The following is an 11,369-nucleotide window of genomic DNA, read 5'->3' as shown; positions in this document are numbered from 1 at the left end:
CTTCGCCGTGCGCTTGGCCGCAGTGGAGAGGGGGAGCCGGGCCACTCCATCTGCACATAGCAGGGCTGTGGGGGGGCCGCGGGTGGAACATGGCTGCACGGCTCCAGGATGGCTGTGCCCCGGCCCGGCCTGGCCCGAGCAGGGCCTGGGCTGGGCCTACCGGGCCCCCATACGGGGCACCGCAGCTACCTGTCCCAGTGCCGGAAACGAGACAGAGCTCTGCCCAGGGTTTGTCTATTCTTAAGTGTGAATCACAGAGGCAGCCAAAATTCTAAGTGGCTTAAAAAATTGTCCATATTCAAACTAGCCAGCCAATAGGTTCTGTCAGGTCACAGAGGAAGCTGTAAGCACCTCTTTGCAAGAAAATCATTTCCAGGACTATGCCGGCTAACCCATGACACCCCCTGGCCTCTAGATTCTCTTTCTGGCTGTGCCGCCAGGCCTTAAAGAGACAGTAACAATTTTTGGGCACAGATAGATATGGAAAACAATAACATTTTGGGTTACCCAGGACACAAGGCATGTAGGAAAATATGGGCAGGTATCTAGAAAGGTTGTCACCTCCAGTGGTCTGGGATTTCACTCCCAGATCCTGGTGAAGTGATAGAATGTTTGGAAAAAGATATTCCAAAGATGCACAACTTATCACACTCTTATTGGGGCCTGGCCTGCACCAACCAACACTGCTTAGAACTGTTCAGCACCCTCAAGGAGAGGGTCTTCTGGATCTGAAAACATACCAATAGACACTGTGGCTAAATCAGAGACCCGGCCTTCAACTATATCAGTCACCTCTATAATTAAAAAGAAACAATGAAAGCGGAAGTCAACTCATTCGGTAAGGGATGAAGAAGCGTCTCCTAAGAGGGAGCAGCAGAGCAGTCCCAAGAACAGGAGGGGAAAGAATGAAATCATAAATGAGACAGAAACCATACAATCCCTATGTGGATACAAAAATACAGCTAGCAAGAATTTCGCTTGCTTCTTTCCAGTGCTGTGAGATACTTTTCTCTCTCACAGAAGATAGTAGCAGAGTTCTATAAACTATGAACACCTGCGACCTTGCAGAGCTTTGTTTATGGTACAGTAGAAAAATATTTTGACAATGGATGTTTTAGGATTTTAGCCAATAACCCCAAGGGGTGGCTGATCCTTTGACCAATTAGACTATGAAGAAAAAAGGTCTATAAAAGATTTTGTAAAATAATTAAATAAATCAATCTTGCTGCACAACTCCTGTCTGTTGGATCTCTCCTCTCCTCCCTATGGCTGTGGGATACTGTAATACAGTCTGACAGCAGTTTATACCCGGTAATATTTTTTGCTGGCTAAGGAAATAGCAAGAAGATTTTACTAATTTTCTGTGAAATTATTTGGTATTTAAGGAAACCTAGCAGCTGGGATCCCTTGTTAGGAATAAGGTCACTGACAAAGGGATTGTAAAAAGGGCAGGAATCTTCAGTCTTTGGAAGCAGCTTCCATCGAGTGTGAAGGACAGATATCCCTTCAAGGAAGGACCTGCAAATTCCCAAAGCAAGGTGACCACCACTGGGGGAGTTATCCAGTATCTGAGGGAATTAACTGTGGTAGAGGTATATGACAACCAGGTATCCAACGAGCCGTGTGAAATCCCATGCACATGGCCCATGTGGTGAAAGTTTGTATGAAGTGCACCAACATTGTACACCAACAACCTGATGGTAATGAGCTGGAGAGACACAAAAGCAACAACTGTGGTTGGATTGGCCAGCCAACTTGAGAATTCAGAGAATCTCACTTCCTCCCTGCGTCTTGGCTGTGGAGAAACTGTTCCAACAATTGTCCCAGCAATTAAAGAAGGATAAGTTTTCCTCACCCATAGTGACCAACATCTTGGCTATTAAGAGTCAACCATTTTGTGTTCGGGGAGAGGTTTACCAGTGACACACACCACATGCCACCCTGTGGTTCTATCTGCCATGACCAGCGGGCAGGCATAAGGAAGTGGGATGGTGAACCTACCTGGAGACTAGAAGCTCAAGTACAAGAAGTGCAAGAACAAACTGCAGCGAAAAGGCATCCATCCAGGAAAATTACTGCCCCAGTGTCTGTTGGTGCTTAGTTGCTGGCCAGGGTTAAACCACAACATCAGGTCATATGAAAACCTTTCACTGGAGCACAGGAGGACTTCTCAATCAAGTCAAATGATGTATCAAGGATACAGGCAATAGCTACACAGTACTGAAGTTCATCAACTACCAAAGTTAGATAGAAATTTTCTACTGAACATCTCTTGAGAGGGTGTGATGGATACATCCACTCTGAGTGAACAATATTAATTACCATTTAATAATTGTTTAATCATTAATAAAACCCTTTTAGTTAACCCCACAATGATGACTTCTCTTAATAATTCATCTGCGACAGAGAGTAACAAAAAAATGCATTAACTTGAGCACAAAGTAAAAAACAAGAATAAAAAAAGTCTAGTGAAAATACTTAGAATGAATTCAGCTACTAATGAACCTAAATCTTAACAATGTATAATAGACAGCAAGGCCATCCTATATCAGTTCTATTACAAAGAAGTTCACACGTTATTGTTTGAAATACTTCAAGCTTTCTAAACACTAATTATGACATTAAAACTAAGTCAAGATTCCCTGAAATACATAACATCTTCAAGAGTACATTACAAGAGTATAATACATTAATTTGACCTAAAACAGTGTACTTTGTGCCAGTTTTGCTATGAACAGACTATTTTACCATGCAGATCTCAGAAACCTAGCCAGACACATAGACCTTTACAATTTACTGTAATTCTTGTTACCATAGCAGAATAATGAAATACTTTTTCCTCTTAAGTTGGTATGCATAAGAATAAAAAGAAGCCCTACTTTCAATATACAATTAGGGAGTTCCCTCCTGTCTTACTACCTTGTTGCATGCTTAGAAGAAGGTCTTCTCAAAGATGAATATCCTCAAAACGTTTTTTATAGAGATCAGAATGGACTGGATAAATTTTCACCCCAATGAGGATATAAAGCTGTCATATATTTTTCTCTATAATCTTAGGTGAATAGTCCTATCAAGAACCTTATTCCCAATTACACCAGCATGTTCTATCAACTTGTGAAACCAAGACAGTCTCATCAGAAATTACTACAAACATCTTTCAAATCTGGATTTTCTTTTTTCATCTGGAAGAAAACTGATATCTCAGGAAAGCAGTATTAATTCCAAGCAACTAGTATATGTTCTTCCATTAGATATAGGACTGTTGGTTTTGCATCCTTTCCACATAACATATATAGTGGAAGAAAAAAAAAAAAAGGCAGGCATCATACCTTTAACCTCCCGGAGCGCTAAGTATAAGATGCAATTGGAAAGTATTTGCATAGTGAACATATACCTAAGTCATTAGGTTTTATAAATACTCCAAGAATTTCACATGTGCTTCTACCTATTATTAAAACATACCTTATTTCATCAGTTTCTGGCACTTTGGTGTAAGGTAGAATTGCTCGAACTCTCCTTCTATCCTCCACAGGCTACAATTTTAGAGAAGAGTTCAAAGATATTAATTTTCCCTTTCATTCTAGTGTAACTTCCTCTCCCCAACATTATGCTATTCTGAGGCAAAAGACTGGTAATAGTAATTTGTATCCCTTTGCTAGTTTTAAGTTTTTAAAGGGTCAAAAATAGTAAGAGCTGGAAATGCTCAATTCCTAAAGTTATCTACAAAAGCCTTCATTTTGCTTCTAGCCCGGTAACATTATCAGTCATGTTATCTCCAAAAATCAAATTACCAACAATGTAATTCCCATGAAAGAGCACTTTACAACTTACTTCCTCTTAATGGAAATTTGTGAAAATTTAATATTCAGAAACAACTTTATTCGGGGGGGGGGGCATTACTCATACTGATAATTACTGAGTCACTTGAAAGAAACAGCTTTCAGGAGCTTTGGTTATTTCAAGGATGTGTATTTCAAAATCTTTGCTACAAAACAGTAATATTATTTTGATATACTTTATTAAGTCTGTGTAAAACCCTACATTATTATGGTGCTCTTTAATAGCCAAAACCCACACATTTTCTTATCTCAGTTTACGTACAATGTTATTACTCCATTCGGAGATAACTGCAATACCTGACATCTAGCTTTCTCATTACAGATTTTTATTAAAAACCAATTTTTTATCATTAGTTTCTATCAGTAAAACCTAGTTTATATATTCATTATACTTCACCATATGCTGAGATAGGTCTAGAACTAGGGGAAGGCATCTACAATGCTTTTTTCATAGAAAACTATGAATATCGAATGCAAGATTAATGATATAAATATTTAAGTAAATGACATTTTAAAATTTTACTACTTGCCTCTGGAGGTGCTACTGGAAAGAATAGTTTTTCCCCCTTCAGCAAACAAGACACATGACTGTAATAACCAATTAGGTCTGAGAGTGAAGCAAAGCGACGTCCACCAATGTAATAATCTCCACACATGGCAATAATCCTGTCAATAAAGAAAAGGAAGTTTGACAGAAGAACTTTTGCTACAAACTGCTGGGACAGTTTGAGTTTGGGATTCTTTTTTTTTAAGGGAAATGAGGATGACATTGAGTTGTTAAAGCAGGCTGTCTATGTTCAAAATGCAATATTACAAACTCACTCTTTAAAAATGTTAAGAGCTACCTGGAAAAGCAACTTTGAGAAGGGAGAAAATACTGACAGAGGGATTGAACTATTCCTTTAGTTACACATAAGAAAAAAAATGAACAAGACATTTAGTCTACTTAAAAACTATCATTTTTTGGTAAAAATTGTGAAATTATCAGTTTTATGAAGCTTGCAGAATGCTAAAAACAGTTTCCAAAAAATTATGTCGTAAATGGGAAAAAGGTCATACTTTCCACCAGAACTCTTTGTTGCGATGTCAAAACAATAATTTTTAGGATCGTAGAATCAGGTTGGAAAAAACCCTTTAATATCATGGGGTTTTTTAAGATAATGGTACTTAAACATTAACCCAGCACTGCCAAATCCACCACTAAACCACGCCCCTAAGCACAACATCTACACATCTTTTAAATAACTCCAGGGATGGTGACTCCACCACTTCCCTAAGCAGCCTGTTCCAATGCTTCCCTTTCGGTGAAGAAATATTTCCTTATATCCAATCTAAACCTCCCCTGGTGCAACTTGAGGTCTCTTCCCCTCATCCTATTACTTGCTACTTGGGAAAAACAGACGAACACCCACCTGGCTACAACCTCCTTTCAGGTAGTCCTAGAGAGCAATAAGGTCTTCCCTGAGCCTCTTTTGCTCCAGGCTAAACAACCCCAGCTCCCTCAGCTGCTCCCCATAATACTTGTGTTCCAGACCCTTCCCCAGCTTCATTGCCCTTCTTTGGACACATTCCAACACCTCAATGTCTTTCTTGTAGTGAGGGGCCCTGAACTGGACACAGTACTTGAGGTGCAACCTCACCAGTGCTTAGTAAAAAGGGACAATCACTTCCCTAGTCCTGCTGGCCACACTATTCCTGATACAGGCCAGGATGTCATTGGCCTTCTTGCCCACCTGAGCACACACTGGCTCATGTTCAGCCAGCTGTTGACCAGCACCTCCAGGTCCTTTTCCACTGGGCAACTTTCCAGCCCCTCTTCCCCCAGCCTGTAGCATTGCATGGGATTGTCATAACCAAGCGCAGGATCCGGCACTTGGCCTTGTTGAACTTCCTACAACTGGCCTCAGCCCATTGATCCAGCCTGTCCAGATCCCTCTGCAGAGCCTTCCAGCCCATCAACACTCCCACCCAACTTGGTGTCATCTGTGAACTTACTGAGGGTGCACTTGATCTGCTCTTCCAGATCATCGATAAAGATATTAAACAGGATTGGCTCCAGTACTGAGCCCTGGGGAACACCACTGGTGACCAGCCACCAACTGGATTTAACTCCATTCACCACCTCTCTCTGCACCCAGCCATCCAGCCAGTTTTTTACCCAGCGAACAGTGCACCTGTCCAAGACATGAGCAGCCAGTTTCTCCAGGAGAATGCTGTGGAAAACTCTCCCAAAGGCTTTACTGGACTTGAAGTCTAGGTAGACAACATGCACAGCCTTTCCCTCACTAAGCAGGTCATCCCTTGTCATACAAGGAGATCAGTTTATCCAAGCAGGACCTGCCTTTTATAAACCCATCCTGGCTAGGCCTGATCACCTGTTTTCTCTGTACGTGCCATGTGATGGCACTCAAGATGATCTGCTCCATAATCTTCCCTGGCACCAAGGTCAGGCTGACAGGCCTGTAGTTCCCCAAATCCTTTCTGGACATTCTTGTAGATAGACATCACATTTGCTAACCTCCATTCAATCACAGAAAATTCTGAAGGGTAGGATGAAAATATAAAGATTTTCCTCCCCAATATTTTATATCACTCAGCAACTCACCAAAAAAATATATTACTTCAGCCAAAAAGAATTTAGTTTTGATGGACTCATACACTATCTGTCAATCATATGCTGCATGAACATATGCCCATATCCAACTTGGAGGAGGGTGATTTGGAGAACTTTCACCTACAATATTGGTATTTTAGTCAAACAAATATATAAGGAAAGTTTAATCCAAGAAATATCACTTTTAGGAAACAAATATCAGTGAGATTTCCAAGCAATGAAAATTTCACCCATTTTTGGCAGAGAACAAGCTTTGGTGGAAGTGATACTTCCAGTCTGTGGGACCCAGTGGGCACATCCCTATATTTGGCTGAATTAACTTCAAGACTGCTAATCTTGAGGCTGGAAAAATGTTTGAATGTGGCATCTGCCCTTCTAATAACAAAAACATATACACTCTGCAGTCAACAACTGAAATCAAAAGCAGGTCTGCTCTATGAAGACCAGTATCAGCAGACAAATTAATTTCCTTCAAATAGTTATCTCTTCATATATTTAATGGATCCAGGAAGAAAAGATTCTTTAAGATTTGAAAATATTATAAGGATTCCTTTCTTAGAAAGTAGCATTTAATGGTTTTCCATTTTCTGAGATGCCAGAAAATTTTATGGCGGACACAAACTAACATTCAACACCTGATATTGGCTACAATAAGCAGAAGTTATTAAAAATGAGACTCTTGAAAACTTAAAAAACAAGCATTAACATAACTTCATTTTCTACTACTGCTACATAGTAATCAGTTCCCTAACAAGAATCAGTATAGCTGAGAAGCATGAATCGTTAGCTCAGGCATGATGCAAACATGCATGTGCTATTTGTTTGCTTTGCAAGAAAATTCGGTTTCTATTTCTTGTTATCTAGATAGCTGACAAAGGTTTTTTCTAGTGCTGAAAATGCACTTGATATCCTATTTTGTGAAGATGAACATTACACTGCAGCACACTACATGCTAACATTCAAGTGCTTCCCAGAGCATCTCATTTACACTAAATGAGACTAAATTAATGTCTATAACTTGCTAATGGTAAAATAACCACAGTTACAATTTCAGATAAATTGACACTTGTATTTAGAACAACTAATTCTAACATAGACTGAAAGCTGATTCCAGCAAATCCTCATATTATTAAACACAACCTCTTTGTTTCTCCTTGTTATAGCTATCTTATAAACACCCAGATTTGCTATGACTTTGACATTCAAATATGTTCTGTAAGCTGCAATATCTGAGGAATAGACTTAAAACAATCTGATTACTACTAAGAAGCCTGCATGTTACTGTAAATTTAGTCACAACAGCTTTAGACAAGCTTCTCTATCCTGATAATGCTGGTTTCCTCACATTTTCATTCTTCAGCCTGTAAAGGAATTTTTGTAGCATGGTTTAAAACAATTAAACTCTAGCAAAGAGCTATACCATACATGGATAAAAAGAAAAGTAAAAAATATTCAATTTATAATACAATTGTTTTCTATACTGTACTAAGTTCTAAACCCACAAATAAATAGGTTACAGTGTTTTAAAAGAAAACATTTACTTCTCACCTAAAATGATTGACACTTGTTTTACTAAGGAATGAAAGCACAAATGAACCTGGTCTCCGATCACTCTCTCGAATGAGGTAACTTCCAGGTTTTCCTGCTTGCCAAAGACGTTCTTCTGCAATTGCTCTGTCGAGTTTTCCATGATACCACCTAAAAAACATGTAACAATGGGTGTCCTTAAAAGTTAAGGCTTCTGTTTATTCTCACAGAACAGAGCTATGAAACTAATGAAAGATCTCAGTTGAAACTGATAAAATCCCAAACCTTTATTTCAAATAAAATTATCAGATGTTTACATGTGCAACCTCTTTCAAATTACTTATTTCCAACACACAGAATTTGGAAAGCTTCACAGGTTCAGATAACCCGTTTTCCCAAATAACTCACACTGGAGAAAAGCACTCTGAACCATCCAAAGGGGACAAAGGCTCTCTATAACCATCTTTTTTTATTCCCCAATTTGTTCATTTTCAGAAAACAAGTAGAACCAGAGGTAACTGATCTGCTGTATTTTAAGCTTACTCAGGCTTCCATTCAGGCTACAATACAACCTGTTTCTCAAACAACAAACACAGATCACAGTATCAAAATCTGCACTTAAAAAAAATTACAGCATTTACACCAGAGTATATTTCAGCCAAAATGTCTTCCCCAAATGTGGATAAAAAAATGCTGTTAGCAAGGAATTTTCCTGCTGCTTCTAAACCGTGGGATACTTTTCTCTCTCACAGAAGATATTCACAGAGTTTATAAACCATGAACACCTGCGACCTTGCTGAGCTTTGTTTATAGTACAGTAGGAAAATATTTTGATAATGGATGTTTTAGGATTTTAGCCAATCACCCCCAAGGGGTGGCTGATCCTTTGTCCAATTAGACTATGAAGAAAAAAGTCTATAAAAGAGTTTGTAAAATAATTAAATAGATCAATCTTGCTGCACAATTCCTGCCTGCTAGATTCTCTCCTCCTCCCTACGGCTGCGGGATACGGTAATATTTACTGCATTAATACCCAAACACAACACTAGCCTATTAAAAGCAAATACAAATGCACAGCAACTCACAGACTTCATAATGTGACAAAAGAACACTTTAGTTTAAGTCAAAGGCTAAACTCATTAAAACATTCCTTACCCTTTCCTCAATTTTGACCTCTTTCTACCCCAAACAATCAAATAGGGGGAAGCAGCAGTGGAGGAAGCAATCAAAACAAAGCCAAGCGTTGCTCTCAAAACCTTTTAAAAAGGAAATCTTTTATACAGCTAATGTTTTATACTATTTAAATTATCAACTATTTCAAACCATTCACCTATTGATTCTACCAATTTGCATGTCTTGCAAGAGCTGCAAGAAAAGCATTTTAGAAGTGATATGAAAGTAATCTTCTGGCTTAACATACATAAGAAAAAAAATGAAAAAATTGCAGTTTAGAGTAAAAATACCCAACAAAACAGCTTATCTGGTAATAAAAATCTTGCAAAAAACATTTTTTCTATAAAATAGAAATTCTCAAAGCCAACTTTCACTTCCATCAGAATGAAAGTCAAATAAATAAATTATACAAATTACATATAACAGAAGTAGTACAAGTGCCAACTGTTTTCATTGGCAAAGCTGCAGTCTTGTTAGTATAGCACTCTCCTTTGCATCTCCTCATCCTGAGTAAAACAAGTTAAACCAGTGAAAGAATTGTTTTGTCTATACACTGTATTGCACTTGAGGCAAGGTTAGAAAGATCATGTCTGTGGTGGGTTGACCCCAGACAGCATCTAACCACACATACAGCTGCTTGCTCACTCCCCCAACTCTCAACAGAACAGGGTAGAGAACAGGAAGAACAAAAGCAAGAAAATTCATGTGTTGAAAAAAAGTTTAATAAGTGAAGGAAAAATAAGAAGGGGCTGGTGGAAAGAGGAAAAAAAACCTCAACGCAGTGCAAAGTCTGTGGTGGCCGGTGAACATACATTACAAGGGACAGAGAGTTCTCAGTAAGACAAGTCCCTAGTACCACAAGAACCACTTCATGTTAGGGTGGCCGGAAGGGCTTCTCCCGGGAGGGATGCTTGTTCTGTTATGTTAATCTATCCCAGTTTGGATTCCCCGGTTGGCTGTCAGCCTCTACCCCTCGTCACTCCCCCAGAGTTCCCCATTGGTCCCCGTTCCCTAGTCCTGCCTTTTCCCCGCCCCCGGACAAAACTCTGAACCTCGGGATCACGTTCGTATTTACCTCTACTACCTTCGACAGTGTAGCAGCAATAAATGCTCCTGCCGGAACGCACGCAAATGCCCTTCTCGACTCTTTGCTACCGACTATAATACTGAACCCACCCGTGCCTCTGTGGGTGCATGCGGGACCCCAGGGAGCTGGGCAGGGATGGTAGTAAAGTCAATCACTCACTACCTCCCACAAGCAGACCAACGTCCAGACAGTCTCTGAGCAACGGCTACCTTGGAAGACACACACACCCTCTTTTTTTATTGTTGAGAATGATACCTGATATGGTATGGAATCCCTTTGGCCAATTTAAGTTAGCTTTCCTGGCTGTCTCTCCTCTCAACTTCTTGCCCACCTCTAACCTACTTGCTGGAGGGCAGGGTGAACAGTGAGAAATTGAGAAAGTTTTAACACTGAACACACTTTTCAGCAACAGTCAAGGTATCAGTGTGTTATCAACACTGTTTTAGCCACAAATCCAAAGCAAAATGCCACAGGGGCTACTATGAAGAAAGCTAACTCAAGCCCAGTCAGAACCAGGACACCCTTAGATGGCTCTATACCATTTAGAATTTTATAAGTCAAGATCAATAACTTAAATTTGATACTGTTCCAACTGCCAATTGCTTAATGCATTCAGTTAGAAGCAATGCTTAACATCTCTCAACTTCACACCAAATATGGTTTTCCCCCAAAGAAATGCAAAATGGTGTCTTACCTAGCTATTTATAAAAAGAAAGCTGTCCCTCTGGCCATGACTATTATCAAATGTATTCATTTCAAACAGTAACTCACTATTACTAAGATTTTAAACTTTCATCATTGCCAAGGACAAGATCCCTATAATTTCCAGTCACCTCTTAATTTCTTGCCTAGTCCTACCTAAGGAAGACTTTTGTATTTTCAACAGTAAGTTCTAAAGTTTTAAATTATGTTGGAGGTTAGGATTTGTTCCTTCGAGTTTTTTTTCTTTCTCTTATGGAATTTTTCTCGCATTTGTTGCCCAACAGACTAGAACGATGAGAGACAAAGGATGCGGCCAAGATGGGGGAGGGGGTGCAGCTGGCTGCAGTCTCTTAGCTGGGGGGGCTTTCTCTTGGAAAGCGCAGAGATACCACGAGATTTTGGCTGGGGGGTGAGGGGCTGGGCTCGT

The 11,369-nt window shown here is 39.7% G+C and overlaps 1 protein-coding gene across 1 annotated transcript in view; it reads right to left on the bottom strand.

Annotated features, from left to right (window-relative positions):
- LOC103616113 (ras GTPase-activating protein 1-like) overlaps nucleotides 1–11,369 on the bottom strand; it is a gene marked incomplete at its 3' end in the record, with an annotated part of 35,049 nt that overhangs the window by 10,125 nt on the left and 13,555 nt on the right. Inside the window, exons 3-5 of the mRNA XM_017734999.1 lie at nucleotides 8,002–8,151; nucleotides 4,370–4,505; nucleotides 3,463–3,533 (exon numbers count right to left, since the gene is read on the bottom strand). Of these exons, the coding sequence (XP_017590488.1) occupies nucleotides 3,463–3,533; nucleotides 4,370–4,505; nucleotides 8,002–8,151 (357 nt within the window). The remainder of the gene's footprint in view (nucleotides 1–3,462; nucleotides 3,534–4,369; nucleotides 4,506–8,001; nucleotides 8,152–11,369) is intronic.

Source organism: Corvus brachyrhynchos, unplaced genomic scaffold, assembly GCF_000691975.1.
Source record: "Corvus brachyrhynchos isolate BGI_N302 unplaced genomic scaffold, ASM69197v1 scaffold615, whole genome shotgun sequence".
NCBI classification, from domain to species: domain Eukaryota; kingdom Metazoa; phylum Chordata; class Aves; order Passeriformes; family Corvidae; genus Corvus; species Corvus brachyrhynchos.
This window is presented reverse-complemented; position numbering and strand designations above follow the sequence as displayed.